We start from the raw sequence: 20,459 nt of genomic DNA on the forward strand, positions 1-20,459 counted from the left end.
GAAAGGTATTGAGTTATGAATTCTTCTTCTTTTTTTTTTTTTTTTTTTTTTTTTTGCCGAGAGGAAGTAATTAATTCCTGCTGTTATTTATACAGGAAGTGCTAATTAATTGCACAGTGGTGACCCCCGCCAGGCCGTGGCGGCCCTATGCGACCCCAGCGGCGTGTCCGAGCGGGCAGGGCCGTAGGGCACGGCGCCGGGGAGGGCGAGGGGCGGCTGCCGGCGACAAATCGCGACACAAAGGTGCGGTGCCGATAGCGGCTGCGCCCGGTGGGGCAGCCGGGACGCGGAGGCGGGGCCGGGGCGGGCCTTCCGCCTGAGCCCAGTGCCGGCGGGCCGGGCCGCGGGGCCGAGGGCGGCCGGGGCCTTGGGGGTGGCAGGAGTCTTGGGGGGGGGGGGGTAGCAGGAGGCTTTAGGGAGCAGGCAGGGGGCCTTTGGGGGTGGCAGGAGTCTTGGGGGGGGGGGGGTAGCAGGAGGCTTTAGGGGGCAGGCAGGGGGCCTTGGGGGGTGCCAGGGGGCTTTAGGAGGTGCTGAGAGGCCTTAGGGGGTGGCAGGAGGTTTGGGGAGGGTGCCAGGGGGCCTTGGAGCGATTCCAGGGGGCTTTAACAGGTGCTGGGAGGCTTTGGGGGGTGGCAGGAGCAGCAGAGGGGGTAGGAGCGAGGGTCTGGCCTGCACCGCGCTTCTGTGGCTTGTGGCCCCCTCTCAGGACTGCGAGCAGCTCCAGCTAGGTGAAGAACGATCTTGAAGCATGACTAAGGTAAAAGAAAGACATCAGCTCCAAACTCCTACATTATTTTTCTTTCCTTGGGGCCTTAAATATGACACCTGGTCATTGATAACTGTAAAAGTAATGCCACCCCTTCAGAAAATCAGGCTTGATTCCCCTCCAGTAATAGCAAACTGTACAGTTCTTTTCCAGAGAGATTTTTAACCATGAACAGCGTTGCCAAAAGCCTTTTGAAATCAGTTCGAGACGGCCGGGCGGCATGGCTGAGAAGCAGTTCTGTTCTCTCTGGAAAACAGCGTTTTCGGAGACTAGTTCTGGGAATAGAGACGAGCTGCGATGACACCGGCGCTGCTGTGGTGGATGATGCCGGCAGCGTGCTGGGAGAAGCGCTGCACTGTCAGAAGGAAGTCCATGTACAGTAAGAATGGACTTCTCCAGGGGCTCTCGCCTTAATAACGGTTTTGTTTTTATTCTTACTTGTAATGTCATCCATATAAAAGTCTTCTCCAGAAAACTAGGGAAGTGGGTAGGTATAAAGAGCTGCCCCTCAGGCCACGACACATGCTGCTTGAGGTATTACCAAGGGTGAGGAAAGAAATACTGTGCATTTAACAGGTCTCCTCCAGTATTTTCTTTCAAAAAGAGCCAGATTACTTACCTAGCTTGAATTATAGATTAAATCATTATTACTGTTAAAACCACCAAATGTCTTGACTGTTTTTAAAGGAAAAGTAATCAAACACAGGCATTGGTGGCTGAATAGTGATATCACTGTTGCTCCCACTATATGAGCTGACGAGGGGTTGTGTATTTTAAGTTACAGACATTTTGGAACAGTGTTGAGATACATTTAAGAGGTACGTGTGCCAAAAAAGGGCAAGTTACATCCTTTTCTGACTTCCCAGTGCTGATTATGCTCTCTTCAGTGCATTGACGCCCTTTACACTAAACAATGTGAGAATGTACTAAGGAAACGGGCAGGACAAGGCAAAGTTAAGAGGTGTTTGAAATCTGTTTTTACACCGTCCTCTCTGTTACAAAGTACAAATGTATTGTAATGCTTTGTTTTCACTAGAGCAGGTGGAATAATTCCTGTGGTGGCCCAGCAGCTTCACAGAGAAAACATTGAGCGAGTAGTAACAGAGGCGCTTGGTGTCAGTGGAGTTTCTGTACCTGAACTCGCAGCTATTGCAACTACAGTAAAGCCGGGACTTGCGCTAAGCCTGGAAGTGGGGCTGCAGTACAGCCTGAACCTGGTGAACAAGTACCAGAAGCCGTTCATACCCATTCATCACATGGAGGCTCACGCACTGACCGTCAGACTGATACACCACGTGGAATTTCCCTTCTTGGTTCTTTTACTCTCTGGAGGCCACTGTATCTTGGCAGTAGCACAAGGAGTTTCAGATTTCCTTCTGCTTGGACAGTCCATAGATATAGCCCCGGGTGACATGCTGGATAAGGTGGTATTTCCTTACATTAAGTCAATCTAGTTTTTTCTTGGGTTTCTTGGAGTTACACTACATGAGGGTAGTGCTCTCGCCAGGGCAGGGATGGTAGTACAGGGCAATGTGAGCTTTATTTAACTTTCTTTTTCCTATTTTGTCTTAAATCTATGGTATTTCACAGGAGGCTGTTAAAATTTTGGCATAGCATCAGTTGTAACATATGTAAACTAATTATATTTTTAGCAAATAGACAACATCACCAAAACTGGAAGTGTAATCGACACCTGTTATACAAATGAGCTGTATGAATCTGAGAAGATTGATAGTGATATTTTAAAGGATGCTGTCAGGTTTAAAACAATACATATTAAACCATTTCATACTAGTTTTCTTGTACAGTTTGAAAGGCCTGGTTTAGTTTTCAGAGGCACTCAGCTTTCTAGGTCACTGAGTGCAATCTGTAAAATCAGTCACTTACAGCTTTGTTCTCAAACACGAGCAGAGTTTGTAAACAGTATTTGTGTGTATGAATTAAAAAAAGTGGGGGAGCGAGTGGAGTCAGAAAGGGGATCGTTGAAAGAGGAAACCAATTTTGCTCCTGTTTATCTAGTAATACAGTATGGCAGTCCGTGTGTGTTTCCTATAGCATTAAAAATTGGGGAATTAGTTTCCTGCAAAATTCATTGATCCTCATGTTTCCCCAAATCTTATTCATATTCAGTTATATATATATATCTAATTACATGTTTACCCAAATGTATATGCAATTCTAGAATTGCATTTCTAATTGCTCCAGGGAAAAAAAAGGCCCAGCTGGTGTATGTCTTGCCTTTATTGTGCCTTGTTCATCATTTCACTTTGGATTGGATGTTGTGGTGTGTAGTTTTACTGCATGGCCTGCAGCGCAGTGGTGCAGTTACAGGAGGAATTCATTTAGCTCTCCGCTCTGAGTCTGTTGTTTATTCCCTCTGTAGGTAGCACGAAGACTGTCTTTAAGAAAGCACCCAGAGTGCCACGGCATGGCTGGGGGGAAGGCGATAGAGCACTTAGCTCAAACTGGGAACCAGCAACAGCACAAGTTCAGACCTCCCCTGCAACATTACCGTAACTGTGACTTTTCTTTCGCTGGACTTCAGAGCCTTGTCAATAAAGCCATTATACAAAAAGAAAAAGAAGAAGGTATTTTTAAATGAAGTAGGATATAAACCATGGTTTTGCTGACCTATAGTCAGGAAAACCCATTTGATCTTACATTTTTATAGGTATTCAAGAAGGTGAGATCCTGTCCTGTGTTAAGGATATTGCTGCTGCCGTACAGCATGCAGTGGCCGTTCATATTATCCAGCGGACGTACCGAGCCATGCTGTTCTGCATAAAAAATAGCATATTATCATCAAACAATGCAACTTTGGTAGGTATACTTTTTTTCCCTCTTTTTTTATATTTGACTGTATAAAATCATTTGAAGATGCAGGCGCATTGTACTTTCTCCCTTGACGGGCAAGGAAGGTGCCAGTATGTATAACATCATTAAAACGCCAGGATTAAAGTAATAGTCATATAAATATTTACAATGAAGTCTTTCATAGTTTGGTTTTAAGCTAGAAACATATTTTCTTACCATTTAATTTGGCCTTCTGTAAGAATTTAGGCCACATAATTTGACCTAGTGCTCCCCAATACTTGGCAGCTGTTCTAGTTATAACATGCTTTTATTCAGGAATCCCTTTTAGCATAATAAGCTCACTTGTATTCTTTTCTACTATGTTTTCATCTTCAAAGATATGTATTAATCTTCAAATGTGTTATTTATTGCTGTCTTCAGAACTTCATCTGATAACCTTTTTTTAAATAGGATATTAGTGGAGTGTGATGCATCGGTACTTTTGAGTTAATGCCTTTTTTTCTTTTTAAAACTGCTGTCAGGTTGTCTCAGGAGGCGTTGCAAGTAATCAGTACATCCGAAAAGGTCTACAGACTTTGGCAGATACAAATGATTTTGCTTTCCTGTGTCCTCCTCCAAGACTGTGCACCGATAACGGTGTGATGATTGCGTGGTAAGAGTTGTTTCTCTTTGCATGTGTTTCTAGAATGTCTTTTAAAAGTTGACGTCAGAGTCAAGAACTTCCATTTACAGTGACTGACCCATGCACACGTATTCAGAGAGCTGTGACATGTTTTTACATAATCGCTGTCTTGCTTAGGAATGGCATTGAAAGGTTACGTGCAGGACTTGGTGTTCTCCATTGTACTGATGGCATCCGCTATGAGCCAAAGTAAGTGACCGAATTCTTTAGCAGTCTTTTTTTTCTGTTCACCTAGGCACTGGGGTCAATGGAAGTGAAGGAGGGGTAGACTAAAAAGAGTGGAAGCTGCCGAGGAGTGTCTTTGTGGTGCATGTAAGCTTTGAAAGTTACCAGCGCTTCCTTTTCAATGGAGTTGTGAAACGCAAATGACTGTGTCTGGCATGGATGTTTGTTTTGGCTCAGAAACTGAACTTGCCCTACCCTGTAACAGGTCAAAACACACTGTTACAATGTAGCAAGCTAAGCTGTAATACACTCCCCCACACATCCCCCCCCCCCCCCCCCCCCCCGTCACCCCAGATATGGATCAAAATGCTCCAAGTGAGACTGTGTATTCGTAATATTTAAAAAAAATAATGTAACACACAACATCTGATAATACTGATTTTTTTTCATGACTTGTTTGTTAAGTAAGACTTGTTCTATGTATCTAAGTAATCTTATGCTTAAGGCCAAACAAAATTCCAGTATTTCAGAGGTACCAGATGGCCTTCAAATTGAATTTTTTTTTCCCCTTTCCATTTCCAGGAAAACAGCCTTGGAAGGTCTTTGGGGAAAAAAAAATAATTTTACAATTTGCACATGAAAAATGATAAAATACTCTTCTTCAAGAATAACTTGCATGTCAGTGAATAAAATACTAAGTTTTATTTGCTGTAGACTATACATTCTTGAAGATGAACACAGAGAGAGATACCTGTGAGTCTCTAGTGCATTCCTCAGAAATGCGAAATGAATTATCAGCTAAAATCAGAATCTAATGTCCCCAAACGATGGCTCTGAAATCACAGCTGTCTTTCCTAAGTTTAGAATGGCTACAAACATGAACATTTCCTCAGTGTAAAGATGTTTCTAGATGTGGCTTCAGATGGACCATCTTATGGTCATATGGCCTTACAGTGCAAGGAATCTGCAAAAATACTGAGATTCCCACGCTCCTTGTAAAAAAAAAAGGTCTGTGAATCTGCACATTATGTGATATGGCAGTAACATTGTTTATTTTTAACAAATACATAATTTTATTGTTTTCTAGAGCTCCCCTTGGAATTGATATTTCAAAAAGAGTTGAAGAAGATTCCATCAAGGTGCCAAAACTAAAAAAGAAGATAGGGTGGCTGGTGTCTTAAAAAGTAACTTAGTAAAGTACATGCAACTATTAAGTTGCGGTTTCAACGTTGTTGCATTTACTGGCAGTACATGGTTTACAACTGCTGAAAATGACCTGCCAGAGAGAGAAATGCTGTGTGGTATCACCAAAATGAGTCCAGTTAACTGTTCCACCAATATCTAGAAGTTGCAGATACTAAAACAATAAAAAAAAAATTAAAAGTGCACTTTCTCATAAATTTACAGAAATTAACATCTACATTGTTTATATTTTATAACTGATAAGACTCATATATTTAAATATATTATAATTTAACAATATAATATATAATTCATATAAGGTTTATAATTTACACTACATGTTAAAAAAATTTCATACCTTTCATGACTGAAAAGGTACAGAAAGTGAACATGAGAGCGCACAGATTTTCAAGGAGATCTGTCTTAGCTGTGCCAGTACAAATTAATTTTACCACTACCAATATTTCTGCTGCTGGTGTGAGAAGCCTATTCTTACTTATACAGAATCAAAATGTTGGGTTATAGGGCTAGTGACTTTTAATTTTTCTCCTTTTTTCATAAACAGCTCAGTAAAACTAATCACAGTGTAAGTGAACTATGTTAGGATGCAAGTTCTGAGGTTTGATGTGAATAATGGGTCCTTTGACCTTGCTTTTGATAATCAGTATAATACACTTTTACATTATTATTCATTGCAGTGGTGTTTACTGGAATAAATACTTCAAGTATTAAGCACCTCTTCAGTAAGTTTTCCTCATTCATAATGCATGTTTAAAATTGCCTCCATTTAAATACAAACAAATAATTGGGGTTTGTGGCACAGTTATAAATGAACAAATTGCCTGTTGTTTTAAATGTGGAGGTTTTTTTTCTTTTAACCTGAGGGCAAGATGTAACAGATTAACAAGGTACATGCATTATTTTTTAGTCCAGTATTTAATTTTCAGAAGAAAGTTAATATCCCTTATTGAACAGAAAGCATTGGAAGAGTACATAGTATTTGCTTTTTGTAACGTAGCCTCTAGATTCTCCTTTTCATGGGATTTCAATTACAAGTAATTTATCTTTTGGTAATTTATCTGTATCATTAAGTAGTTTATCTTCTTGGTAAAGTAATCTATAATTTAATAAACTTTAAGTATCACATTTTATAGGCCCTAACCAGCAGTACATTTATACACCTGGCTCACTGGTTTCAACATAGATTGAAAGACTGGCATTTGTGAAACTAACAGTGAGCAAAACATCCATATTACGCAATCTCTCAATTATCCCAGTTTTTAGTGCTGGTCGTACCTTCCTGGGGATCAACAAGCCAGTCAGTCTTGCTCCTCAAGAGTCTCTCCCTGCGTCCAAGCGTTCTGAACACTGAGGAGGAAGAAATCCCTACATAGCTGTGTTTTGTGATAGAAGAAATGCCGATAAAATCCAACACAGAATTCCCATTAGGGATGCAGCCTTATGAACTGGAGGTGCAGTGGTTCAATCACATCCCAGGCCTCCCAAAACTACTGTTGGTTGGCCCAGAGAGCTTCATTCCAATACCACAAAAACATTTTTGCATGATACTACAAATACAGTTAACAGATCACTATCATGTTTAATCTCAGTTGCGTTTGAGAGTTCGCACAGCTAAGATAATTCTTTTTTAAATTAAAAAAAAAAATCCTTAAAGCTCTTCCAGAACAAGTACATGGAAACAATTACCTGGGGCATTATATTAAAGACTTTTTGAAACATTTAAGTGGGGATGTCTTGTAGCAAGGAATTGGAAGTGCTGTCATGACAGTTTCCTGGCCTATCTCATTAAATCAAATCAACTAGATTACACAGTTGAAAATCTGTGCTCGGTGAGTAGCTATTGATGGCCTTTTGATGAACTGTGATTATAAAGCATACAAGGTCTTGAAAGGTTTGCCCCAATGTCTCATTCTGTACGTGGTTTTTTTATTTGTGGCTGTAATTGAAAGCACAAAGAGAAGTGGTGAAACTGCAGCTTATGCCATTTTGAAAGCAGCTGCTAACACTTCTGAAAGCCTGCTTCTATGGTAGGCATGGGATAATCTTGTTTTTTTTAAAAATCAACAAAATAAAATTCAGTAGACCAGTACACTTAAAGACTATACAAAATACTAACTACGAATAATGAAATAGATTTGTAGGACTCTAATGGAATCAAATCTAGTATCAATCAACAACATAGTGCTGAGAGACATTTGGTCTTTATGATAATACATAAGAGACAACAAATACAGGGTTGGTTTGGGTTTTTTTTCCTGCAGTTAAGAGGCTACAACAATGAAGATGCTACACTGAAGAACTCTCAGTCTATTAAAATGTGTGTAAAACCAATGGTAGTGTTCACTGCAGGAAGGATTAAAGTATTTAGCTTAATTTGCAGAAAAAGCTTAAAAAACTGTTAGGAAAAGCTTTCTACTTTAAGGGAGGGGAGTAATGGAACACATTACCTATTGAAACAGATTCCTCAATCACTGCATGTTAGGTGTTAAAGTAACTGTTAATACGCTTTGCAAACTGTTCACTCAGAACAAGGCTATAAACTAGTTGTCCTCTGGAGATCCCTTGCAGCCCCCTACATGTTATAATGTATACAATATATACACCGTGTCCTCATGGCTTGTTAACCTTCCGGATATTACTAAAATCCATAGAATGTAATAATTTCATATCAGTTAAGGAGTCATTGTTTTTAAAGCATATTCAATAACTGTAGCAGTCAAACAATTGGTAAGATTTTAAACCTAAAAATAATTTAATCTTGAAACTCTACCTTCATGAAATATGTCTGAATAAGTTTTAGAGTAGTTGGTACAATTGAAAACATTTACTTGGAATTTAATATATTTATAGCAAGACAAGCAGTTTTCTTACCTGAAATAATACCACCACTGCCTCCTATAGGACATTTTAAAGTTTTACAGTGCTCAAATACGGGAAGGAAAAAAACCTGCAACCACCTTCTCTGCTCGTTTACAACATAAACCTTGGGTTTATAGTGCTTTTATACGGATATTTTCACATGCTTGAATTTAAAGCATCAAAAAACCCCAAGTTCTTATTTTGATGAACAATGACGTTTTTAATTTGTTTCTACAATTTTTTTTCATTATTTCCAGAAAAAGTAACAACGTTATACAAAATAAATGGTTGCATGACATGTAGCCAGCAACCCTGTATGTTTGCCAGTAACTGTACCATATGCATAGAACTTTAACTAGTCTTTGATAGTGTCATTTAATCTGTTAAAAAATAAATATCAAACTGGAATCAAAATACATTTTATTAAGCTACAAAAATCTTATTCCTTTCAAACCTTCATAGTGTACTCAGCAATTTCAGTTAAGTAAAAGTCAATCTGAAATCTGAAAGAACTTATATTATTTTTAAGACTAGACTATAGTATCTATATTACCGTGCACATTCCTTACTCCTTCCCATCAAATCCCATCGCTGGAACAGGGTACTGTTCTCTGCTTGGCATATCCACGTCAAACACCGAGCCTTATAGCCAGATGCATGACAGGCAGCCTACAAGGAAGCAGTTACTAATCGGCTATAAAAGGATCATTTACATCAACACCCAACTACTTACATCAATAAAATCACCGGCAGAATTGCAGCTTCACGAGCCTTGCCAACGATGAGCAAACATGGAAGCCAAAGTACAATTCTGATTTCATGTCATGTTTGAAAGTGCTTTGCCTCTTTATACAGCTCATTTGCACATCACAGCAAATCAAACCTGTATCTAATGAGAAACACCCCTCAGGGAATAGTTTAGGCCTTCTCAGGTGGATGTTTTGATCATTACTGTGCCATCCAGATCTCGGGCCCAGCAGTCTCTCTGAGAATCTGTCCTAAGCACTGTAGGTCATCTTTTGAAACCAGCCAGCAAGGACAGGGTAGTAATTCATTCTTGCTACTTATTTTGTCAGACTTCACCAAGGAGGCACTAGCAGTTCCCTGAGCTACCAAGTTTGACCAGCAGGTTGCCTCATCAGCTTATTCAGCTCTAGGGAACACTTCTGTCAGGCCTGAGCGTTCTTCAAGAATATTCTCCAGTTTCCAAAATACAATACTTAAGAGAGGCTAACAAAAAAAGAGAAAGAATATTATTTAATCTAAAGCTAAACTAGTATTTGCAAGAAAACAATTACTTTCTTAAGGTCAAGATTAAAAGCACAGTAACATTCCTGCAGGTTGCTTTAAAATTTTATATAATGTAATTTCAATACATCAAGTACTTTAAAATTCTGCCCTGCCCCACTCCCCCCCCCCTCCAAACCAAACATTTGGTCAAATAACTCTACAAATTATGGTAAGTGTACTATAAATAATAAATTACTTTCTTGTGAATAACTGGTTAAATGAACAATTTTGCCAATGTTAAATTAAATGGTTTCTTTTTAAAACTACTACTTAAAACTATTTAGAAGCCTTCCAAAATTATTTCTTATGTCTCTCTACATATCAGAGGCCTCTTAGTTTGGAAAAAGAAACTATTTGCCTGGGTACAAAAAGTACAAATTTTTTTCTTAGGGTCCTAGGTGACACGTAACTTCTAGGAATGCTCCAACACTAGAAACCTACTACAGAAATAACAAATAATAAATAATAGTTGCCTTTCATCAGCCTAATATTCCTCTTGGTCCAATCTCCACCTGCGTTAGGGCGCGATGTGAGAACCCAATCCCAGGGTAAGGTACTAGGGAGTCAGCTTTCCTCAGAGCACCAGTAAGAAATCTGCCAGTGCCTTGAAGCAGTCTGGAACTTAAGATTTTTAAATAAATATTTCTTTACAGACTTGATAAATTATTTTGAAAATCTACTTACCCCCTCAGAGATAACTTTGTAGGAATATTATGCTTTGTATGAAAATGGGGGGGGGGGGGGGGGCAGGTCTGCACGATTTTTCCTTTCTCTACTTAATTGGACAAACATAAAAACTAGAACTGTAAGGTAGCGTGCTGAGTACTAAGCTCTGACCTTACCAAAAGCACTGGAGAGCACGTATCTGTTTTTTCCTACATTAACTTTGCAGTCTTTCCATACACAATTAGAAAGACAAGTTAACTCAAGCTTTTCTTCAGAGGAAGTCCATTCACATTTCTGTTTCAACCCCGTGATTGCATCCATGCACTCACCCACAGTGTTTGGTTTTGGTTAGTGGAGGGTTTTTGGGGGGGATTGGTGGGTTTTTTTGAGCTACTTTTTTGTTTTGCCTAAAAGAGATACTCCTCGATAGAATTACTTTGCAGCTTTAGAAGTAAAAATAGCAGAACTAAAGCTAAAAGGAGAGGTAGCAAGCCAGGGAGCCAAAAGGGGCAAAGAGCAGCCTGGAGGGAGCTTCCCAGTTTCTCCAGAAGCAGAGGGAGCCCCAGACTGGGGACCACCAACCAACACAGCCCTGCAGAGCAGGCTGAGGACTGGGAGGCTGCACAGGATGGCCCCAAAACACCCCGGGTATGTGTGGGTTGTCTGTTTCTCAAGTAACGGAAAGGAAAGCAATGATGCTTGGAAGGCAGATCTCCAAGAGGCGACAAGGCCCAAGGCCCTCAGCCGGTTTTGGCTCTGGCAACCCAGGCCAGCTCCTGACTGCGCTCTCCCTCCTAAAACCGTTAACCTGAACCCTCTCCTAAAGCACAGCTGCAGACCAGCCCTGTTCCACAACAGAGGAAAATCTGCTGCACTGAATTCAATGCACACAACAAATAGGCTTTCTGCGACACCAACAGCAGCAGAGAATGGTGAGAAAGCCAACTTGTGGCTATCCTCTCTTCCCCAGAGCCCAGTATCCCCTCCCCTCCCGAGGATGCATTCACAGTGAGTCTAGTACACATCTACATGTATTATTTTGATCATTAATAATATTGTCCAAGTATGTAAAAAAACAGACCGAACATTCTAAGAAAACTCCAAAGATTTACTGAATTTACATATAGAATAAATGCAGCATCTCAAGATGTAGCTTTATAGTTCATCTATTGAAAGTAACTTCAGCCTGCTGCATGTGTCAGATGCTTTTTCACTGTTGCTCTCTAGTTTTGCAATCCGAGATCCAAACTGTACAGCCCTTTTTGGCAAAATGGTGGAGGCTGCAAGGCCCAACTCCTTGGCTGCAAGGCGCAGAATCAATTTCTCACCAATTCCTCGAGGTAAAGTCAAGTCAGCTTTTTCTGAGATGGGCAGAGAATTGAGGAATGAAACAACATCTTCGTCAAGAAAAGGAAACCTGAAGGAAAGATACAAATGGGCAAAGACCCTTTAAAAACTTCATACAAATAGTCTCAGTTATCCCCTTTGCCCCATGCAAAGACCTGAGTCTGTGTCAATTCCTAACTATAGATGTAACTTAAATGTTAGTGTCATAGTACTATGACAAGTCTCCAAAGCAATTACTGTCTTGGAGAAAGAAAACATAATATATCATGTCTAAATACAGAGGCCTAGAAGTTTTCAAAAGTCAAGCTAAGAAAAAGAGTAAGAACAAGCATCAGAAACGTTGGGTTTATACAAAACAATTATGAAGAAAATCAGAAAATACAATGGAAGAGCAAGACAAAATAACACTTCTCAAGGTAACTTCTAAGTATTTAAAAACACTATAGGAAGCTACGCTGTAGCTGTGAAACAAAACCAAACATTTACAGAACAAATACTGACAACATTCCAAATTCCAGGCGTTCATACCTAACTGCATGCACGAATGGCAGCATTGCCCATCCACCACTGCAACTTGTTTATTGCTAAACTGACCATGTGCAGCTAAGAACAGATTTGGAAACACACTAGCACAAAGGGCACATGAAAAGACTTTTCATGCACCTGAGTGGTCTCTGCTACCGGACAACACCTAAGGAATCTTTTGCAAGTTGGTAGTAGCACGGAGGAAGTAAACACAAATAAAATAGGTCTTTAACTATTCTGACTTAACATCCAGGAAATGTAGTGGATAATGATCATGCCTTTACTGCATGGACAGGAATACATGGTTTCTATGTTATGTAGTCATTCTCCAAAGTCACTCCCCAAATGACCACACCAGAACCACTTAAAGTGATAAAACCAACTTAGTTTTGCCTATTTCAACATCTGTTGCTGCTTCTTAAAACTTCTAGATAAAAGTCCAATATTCAGTCTGCCACATTTCCTTAAGTAACATTTCCACAGTACTACAGACCACTTCTTAAAAACCAAACCAACGCACAATACAGTACAGTAACAAAACTGCAACAGAACTTGAGACAACAAAATGCATAGAAGTTTCAATTAAGCTTTCTGTTGGAGTGTTACAAGCACAATCTAACCAGAAGAACCAGCTTTGCTTCAGGTTAAAACAATAATACCTGGCTTCTTTTCCGTGATCACCAATAATCCTGTCATCTCTACCAAGATTTCTAGAAGAAATGCGATTTAACTCCATTTCAAGTTCTTTATTCAGACCCTCTAAGCCATATTTTTTGAAGCAAACACGATGTCGAGAATACCCAGCAAGCTGTTCATCTGCTCCAATTCCTGTAAGCACAACCTAAGAAAACAGAATAAAAGAAAACTTAGGATCTATGCAAGCTAACAATATGTAATGATATGTAATGGATCTTAAATGTTTAACTACATCTTATGGAGAATAACTTTAATACACATCATCTAAATATATCACCTCTCATGATGGTATGTGCCTTATGTATTTACAGAGCCTGAAACAGCTTCCAATAAAGCCACTGAAAACTTGAAATAGGTTCACCATCAGACCTAAAAGTACACGCAAACATTTCTACTGGTGCAAGGAAAAAACACCAAAATAACGCCGTATGTGTCACAAACACAGCAGTATCTTTGAAGTATGTCTTTGTTAGTTTCTATTACAATAAACAGCATTTGTTAAACACCAGCCTTTATCAAAAAAGTTGTTGCTGAAGATTACGTGGTATGCCATGTGTTCTAGTTATCTGAACGTACACCCAGATTACCATTAATTTACCAGGCGCATTATGCAAAGTGTAAGTGTCCCATATTGTTCTGTCTGTTCAGTAAATACATAAAATGTTATCAAGAGGAAAAAACACTACTACAGCTGGTCCATTACTGTGCCTTCAACAGCAATTCACTATGAAAGTGGAAGTCTCTTAACTTAAACAGGCAAGCATATTTTACTAATCTGACACCAGCTAGCGGCCAACTGATTTTTTACCTGTGCACAGCAGTAATTGATGGGAAAATAAAACGTAAAGAGCAAGTGTTACTAACTCATGACCCATTTCAACATATTCCAGACCTAAGATGAATTTGTATGTTTTGCAAATCTGAGATGCACATCCTGAAGTAGATCAGTCAACTAAACCAACTGTGTTCTACAATAGTAGTTTTTAAGCAAACTATCGCATTTATTGGGTTTATTTTTGTGGGTTTAGGATCTAGCAATTAGGAAAAAAAGTAACATGAACCTCAACAAGTAAAAGGTAGCAGTGGACTGCAAATTGCTGAAATTAAACAGTTCATTCTTATTCTTCCCCACACAAACCATCAGGGAATCAGGAAGCGAGAAATAAGAATCAAATTCCCAAGAAAATAATCTCGACACTAAAAAGCCTTTACTTAATATTACCTATATGAAATTAAGTTACAAAAAGGAAAGAGCTACTTTTTTTAGTTCTGCCATTCAATTAGACTCTAATTACAAAAAAAAATCCAAGTAGTCATCTTTTCTGCCATTGTAATTTGCTATTTTGTCACATAAATAGCATGCCTAAACAAAGACTGGTAACTTTACAAGAGCTGGGATGCTGGCACAAACAATATTACTTAATAATTAATTAACTTTTATCTCTATATTTGTTAACTTATTCAACTTGGACTGAATAGCTCTTACCCACTACTGGAGTTGAAACACCCAAAATGATAGATGATGGTTATTATTTTTTTCCCCCCAAGTCATACTGTTCCTTATCCAAGCTCAATGAAAAGCCATACACATTACATGCTGAAAGAACCAAATGCAGATTTTAACTCCACAATTACACAAAGATGATAATTACAAAGCTATTCCACCTTCTGCCACTGAATTTCAGAAGCCTTATGAATATTACAGACCTCTGCCGATTTCTGAAACAACAGAACTGTTTTTACATTCACAGGTCAAGCATAAGGCAGAAAACAAGAAAAATATCAGTACCTTTGCCACACTTTTATATGGCTTCAGTTCTCCTTGGTTACTGATAAAACCCTCCCCTCTGGAAGCAAACCAAATTGCACAGCCAATGCTGTCATCCAATACTGAATCCAGTGGATAAATTAGGTGATTAATGCATTGTTGCCTCAATTTTTTCAATTCCTCTAGTGTAACATTAATTTCCACAAAGTTCCATGTCCTTGAAGGGTTAATGGCTTCTAATTCTTTCAGTCCTGCCCTACCAGTGATTCTGTCTGGAACATCAAAACAAGATAGATGAGCACCAGTTTTAGCACCAAGATGTTGACAACTTTCTTGAGGACAAAGCAAATCAAGCTGTGCTTCCCGGTTGGTATCTTTTTTAGTGGTACCCTTTAGCTTAGCTTTTTCTTTTATCATGAAAGCTACATTGAGAAGATCAATCGGTTCCTCTAAAGGCACATGTTTATCAGCAAGGGCTGCAATAACCATAGAATCAATGCCACCAGAGAAGAGTACCGCAACATGTGCTTTCCTGTTAGATATGCTTGGAACTTCTCTTGTTTTCTGATCTTCACCTCTAAAAAGAAATAAAACCCGTCTCTTCACTGCTTCATTTAAAACATCAAGAAACTGATGGACTAATTTCTTCTTGTGTTCCTCTGCAACAAATCCTTGAAGGGTTTTTACAGAAACCATATGGATATTATTGCTAATATCAGTGCCTGGACATTCACCCGAAGCTTCAGGAATTGTTTTATTTAAGGGTATAACTGGTGCTCTGAGGCATAGTTTTGATTCATTCATCACAAGATGTATGTGGTTCGGTAAATCTTTTGAAACTTGGTCCAGAACACTAATGAATATTTCTTCTACTGTTTTCTCTGTGCAGCTATACTTCCATGGAAACAACGATAAAGACAAAGATTTAGCTGCTGCACAAGCTTTGAGATCAATTTTGAAAATTCCAGATGCTGGGACTTCTTGCCATTGGTTACCTGATTTGGAATAAACACTTACTGATGTGAGACAGAAAGTACTGTCAACCTCATTACCAAACTGCCAAAGCAAACTACGACGACCAAAATAATCTCTACCAAACCACAAACTGTGTCTAGATGCTTGATAATAAATAAAAGACCATGGACCCTGAACTGATGAAAAGAGTGACAAAATGTCCACTTCACTACTGCATAATGCAAGATGACGAAACATTACTTCAGTGTCATTCTCTAGATCTCCTACATGCACACCATTGAAAATTTCTCCATTCCAAAGAAAAATATTGTTATTGGCATCTTGCAGAGGCTGAGGAGTCAACAGTCCCCTCAAGTGAAGTACATGACCAGAAAACAGACACTGATAAGAGAGATCAGAAGCAGCTTTTATCAACCGTTGGCTACTGTCTGGTCCTCTTCTTCTAAGACGGCAGAGCATGCCTTCGTTAAAGAAATCATGAATAGCATGCTGGCTACACAAGGTAACAACACAACAAATACCACACATGGTGACTCTGAATTCAGATGGACTATTTCTTGATTTTGGTCTTTTCTGAATTTTCCATCTCCTGATGTGCCTTCTTTAATTCATCTAATGTATCTGTATAAGAGAAAAACCATGAATAATCAGTTTCATAAACTGATAAGTTTATGAGTGAGTTTATGAGTAGATAAGTTTGTGTGTATCAATGAAATGAGTAACTCCAGCCACTTATTCAACTAATGAGGTAAGCATGAAACGTTAAGTAACAAAAGTCCTATGTTTGTGTTATATTAATACTATAGCTCACTGTAGCTTATTCTTCTTTCATTATACAAATATTACAATATTTTTTTTCTCCTAAAGACAGCCACACTACAAGATTAAGTATTAGGGGAATGGCCAACTATTGCCTATATTGCCTGTATGATTTACACATTTGAAATAACAAGTGAAATGTCAACACTATTAACTCAAATCAAAGGAAAGAGAATCAAAGTAGCAATTGTTCGTTCCAGAAAATAAATTTATGCATTTCTAAGGTTTGTTCAATTGTCAACTCTCTTTATCATCCATTCTCCTATCTTCATAATCCTACAGATCCATTCCCTCAGCTACCTAAAGATTACTAGCTTAACCTCCAGTTTAACTTGTCTTTATTTTCTTCCCAGTCATCCCATGATATTTTTAGGTGTTTTTGTCCCGTTAAAAAAAAAAAACCAACAAACCAAAAAACAAAGCACTATACAGCTTCCCAAAGGGCACTGAGCACAGTGACACCTCTCCTGGGCAGATGCTCTCCCTCTTCCTACATCTTTAGCACTTGCTCTTTTACCACATCCATGGATCAAGTGGAAACACTTTCACATTAATCCAATCCAGGAAGACAAACACCCGTCTGAAGTCTACTTCGCATTTGATACACAGTTGCCAGTTTTTTATTTTAATATAACTTTGAAATCATTAACAGCTAAGGCTGCAAACTTACTTTTGCATTGAGACAGTGTTTCTGTTCGGTCTACAAGGAAGAATATGTTGCTATTGGGTTGCTGCCTGTAAACTTTCTGTAAAAGAGAAACAATGTTGCATTAAGTCAAAGCAACAAACTTGGGCAACCACACTGCAGCACAAGCTGAGGTAGGTCCACTGAGACAGCCCTTCACTTTCACACAAACAGGGTAAGTTCTGCCCTGACACCACCATCATCCTACTGTCGTACCATCAAAAACATTTTATGATCAATCCATGTCTATTCTGCATTTCTCTCTTCCTCATATGTGAGGGAACACTTTCTATTTAAAAATGCGTACACATGAAAATTAAGAATACTTGATGAAGGCTTCTGATCAATTCAAACATCTTAACAAAATAACTCAGATAAAACATAAAAAGACCCAAAACCCCAACAACATACTGTGTTACACTGTACAAGTGTACATAATCAAATAATTTGTAGGACAAATCACTCCGAGAACAGCAGACCATATCTGTATTACAACAAATCAGAGACAGTGTGCTCCGATTCTGTTTCCCCTCTTGCCTCTATGCTTGTTTCTCTGATGCTAAAATGAAATTGTCAAAAGCAAATTTGTAGATACTTACCCGGTTCTTCTTCAAATTAGAAAGCTCATCAACTACAACCTTCTGCTCTTTAATCTGAAAGGCAAAAGATACACTTCAATTTAATTATTTTATAATGCTGGTGGTGAACAGGCTTACTGATATTTTATGACAACTACATGCACATATAGCTGTTTTCTCTAAACAGACCATTGTGGAAGTAGATATAAACACATTTGAAAAAAGAAATACTTAAAATAACTGCTCTAGAAACAGGTTATCTTGCATGGATTGATATTTCTCCTATCCTTAAAAGCAATCATTACTGGCAAGTCACAGTACATCTAGCTATTTACAATCTGAGACCACATTTTTTCCCTCAGAAGAAAAAACTGTACAGAACTAATAAAACATTAAATAACTTCAGAAAACAAAATCTAGCATAATATCTACAACACGCTTCATAATCACAGATATTTCTCCAGATTCAAAATGAAACCAATAAATACCCGAACGCCCTAAATCTGTATTAAGAGCAACAGAAGTTTTTCCATTGCTCTGGAGTTTTGCACAAACTTCCTTAGGGGGATGTGCCACCCTGTTCAACTGCACTGGCAGAGGTGGCAGGTATTCCCATATTCTTTTGCAGTGACAGCTGTGAATGCTAAAGAGCCATCAGGAGGACCATCATAAAAGCCAAAAAAAACCCCCAAACCCCCAAATCTGGTCAGAGGGCAATTAGTGCCTTTTGTTTGAAAAAACAAAACGGTTTTCTTTATTCTTCCTCTGTCTCCTGGAATTGGTGCTACGGTAGAAAGCTGCCACAGAATTCAGTTAGCCAATCTGAACGTGGCATACAGAAAAGACAGCTTTCCCATCAGCTATATGAACGTCTTATATGTACAATTCCAACAGACAAAACAGCAGTGTCATCTTTTGCTAAGGACTACACCAGCCACTTAAGGATAACTGAAGTTACAACCTGCCATACTATTACATCTTAGCTTTACAGCTTCCCAGGCAATCAAAAATACCACTGACTTTACACAGTATGGCCACATGGAAAAGAAGTCATTTTTTGAGGGAAAGCAGCTCCATAGGACTTGACAGGTTTCAGACTAAACAAAGTTATTGGCACTATGGAAAACAGAGCAGATTTAGGAGTGCCAGACTGTGGCTGAAATCCCTTGGCACTTTTTGAGCAGATACAGCTGAAGTAGATACTACAGAAAAACTTCACGGTGACTCACCTGACTTTTCAAGCTCAATTTAGAGCAGTAAGAACCAAAAAAACCCATCTTGACAAGAGAGCCAACAGCGTCGCCGACAAGCACTCGCTACACGACATACGCTCCCCGCCGAGAACCCCCTACCAGGAGCCCCGGCTTCCTGACAGGACTCGCCCGCCGCATCAGCGCCCTGATCACACCCGAGGCCGCAGGGCCCCCTCAGCAGCACGGCCCCGGGCTGCGCAGCCCAGAGCACCCCGGGGTACGCGCCGGGGAGGCAGGGCCGCAGCCTCAGGCCGCCCCGCGGCGCTCCCCCTCCCCCGCCGGCAGCAGGCCGCCTCAGCTCACCCTCCGACTCAGCTCCTCCTTGTGCCGCAGCTTCGCGCTCTCCCCCTCTTCCTGTCGCGACGCCCGACACGACATGGCCCCTCAAAGCGGGCCCCGTCTGCCACACAACGCCACCGGCAGCCAGGCCCCTCCGCCGCGGCGAAGCATGCGCAAGCACCAGTCAGCACTGAGCACGCGCGGGGCGGGGCGAAGCGAGGGGAGGCGGGGCGAGGCGGGGCGGGGCACTGCGGGGCGGCGCGGCGCGGCAGCCGATGGGGGTGTGAGTGGCAGGAATGCGTGAGGCGACTCGCTCCTCCCGGGGCCGGCCGCGTCCTGCCGCGTCCTGCCGCGCAGGTAGAACTCTCGGGCCTGGGTGAGTTCTCACCTTGTCCCCGAGGCGCTGGCAAGGCTCAGGTGTTTGGCCTGTGGGCCTTGTGGAGCGTGAAAAAAAACCAGATAAAACGAAAAATAAAAGGAAGTGCTTTGCCTTGAAACTGTTTGATGTGGTGGTGACCCTGGGCTGGAGTCGGGCAGCTTGCGCTGAAATACCTTTGTGCAGTTTGCTTAAAGGTGTTCTAGGGGAGAGATGAATTATATAACATTTACAGATAATAAAATTATATGTTTTCCTCTTGGGTAGACGATAGCCTTAACAATTCTCTGTTTCTTCCATTCTACTATAGATACATAGCAGTGATGCACCTGTCTTTATAAATATGTTTAGGGAAGTTAAATGGCAGGATGATAATAGTGTGAGGACAAATAATATTATTGTGATTTGCTATCATAAATAAATTTAGGTTGAGAAATGGTGAAAGGAGCCAACTAGTGTGACCAGAAGGTTTTGAAAATGTCTTTCAATCACACCTGAGGAACAAAAAAATTAAGACAGAGGTTGATTTAATTATGAAAGGAGTTACATGCTCTGATCACTGAGTTAGTTGGTGAATGAAACATATCTCAGGAAAGAAGTCTGCTGATTTTCATGGAAAATGCTTTATATATTTATTAATAAAGTATTAGTGGATATCGGTGGGGAGTTTGGGTAAGATTTTGCCAAGGTGGTTAATGTAGGAACATTACAGT

The 20,459-nt window shown here is 40.0% G+C and overlaps 3 protein-coding genes across 10 annotated transcripts; 1 reads left to right on the forward strand and 2 right to left on the reverse strand.

Moving 5' to 3' along the window:
• The first annotated feature begins 13 nt into the window (after window positions 1-13).
• OSGEPL1 (O-sialoglycoprotein endopeptidase like 1) lies at window positions 14-7,690 on the forward strand. 7 transcript variants are annotated; one of them, XM_080398860.1, is made up of 8 exons: window positions 14-243; window positions 920-1,145; window positions 1,803-2,190; window positions 3,150-3,354; window positions 3,438-3,586; window positions 4,102-4,232; window positions 4,380-4,451; window positions 5,515-7,690. In XM_080398860.1, exons 2-8 carry the CDS (start codon window positions 934-936, stop codon window positions 5,606-5,608), a joined length of 1,251 nt encoding a protein of 416 aa, XP_080254986.1. In that variant the 5' UTR covers window positions 14-243; window positions 920-933; the 3' UTR covers window positions 5,609-7,690. The 7 variants fall into 7 exon arrangements, with proteins under 7 accessions (XP_080254986.1, XP_080254984.1, XP_080254989.1 ...); XM_080398858.1 differs by lacking the exon at window positions 14-243 and adding an exon at window positions 604-757 and having other exon boundaries at window positions 909-1,145; XM_080398859.1 differs by lacking the exon at window positions 14-243 and adding an exon at window positions 622-757.
• A 3,768-nt stretch (window positions 7,691-11,458) lies between these two features.
• On the reverse strand, window positions 11,459-16,284 carry ASNSD1 (asparagine synthetase domain containing 1; the record flags this gene model as incomplete). The annotated part of the gene is made up of 3 exons (XM_080398857.1): window positions 11,459-11,862; window positions 12,977-13,158; window positions 14,803-16,284. The coding sequence occupies 3 exons, from the start codon at window positions 16,282-16,284 to the stop codon at window positions 11,601-11,603; spliced, it is 1,926 nt and encodes a 641-aa protein (XP_080254983.1). The 3' UTR covers window positions 11,459-11,600.
• ASDURF (ASNSD1 upstream open reading frame) lies at window positions 13,049-19,547 on the reverse strand. Of its 2 annotated transcripts, XM_080398866.1 has the most exons (5): window positions 19,395-19,547; window positions 17,860-17,913; window positions 17,246-17,321; window positions 16,278-16,377; window positions 13,049-13,158 (listed from the first exon to the last, which is right to left on the reverse strand). In XM_080398866.1, the coding sequence occupies exons 1-4, from the start codon at window positions 19,467-19,469 to the stop codon at window positions 16,307-16,309; spliced, it is 276 nt and encodes a 91-aa protein (XP_080254992.1). In that variant the 5' UTR covers window positions 19,470-19,547; the 3' UTR covers window positions 13,049-13,158; window positions 16,278-16,306. The 2 variants fall into 2 exon arrangements, with proteins under 2 accessions (XP_080254992.1, XP_080254993.1); XM_080398867.1 differs by lacking the exons at window positions 13,049-13,158; window positions 19,395-19,547 and adding an exon at window positions 19,068-19,336 and having other exon boundaries at window positions 16,238-16,377.
• Between the last annotated feature and the right edge of the window lie 912 nt (window positions 19,548-20,459).

The sequence above is a fragment of the Falco punctatus genome, assembly GCF_963210335.1.
Source record: "Falco punctatus genome assembly, chromosome: 8".
NCBI lineage: Eukaryota > Metazoa > Chordata > Aves > Falconiformes > Falconidae > Falco > Falco punctatus.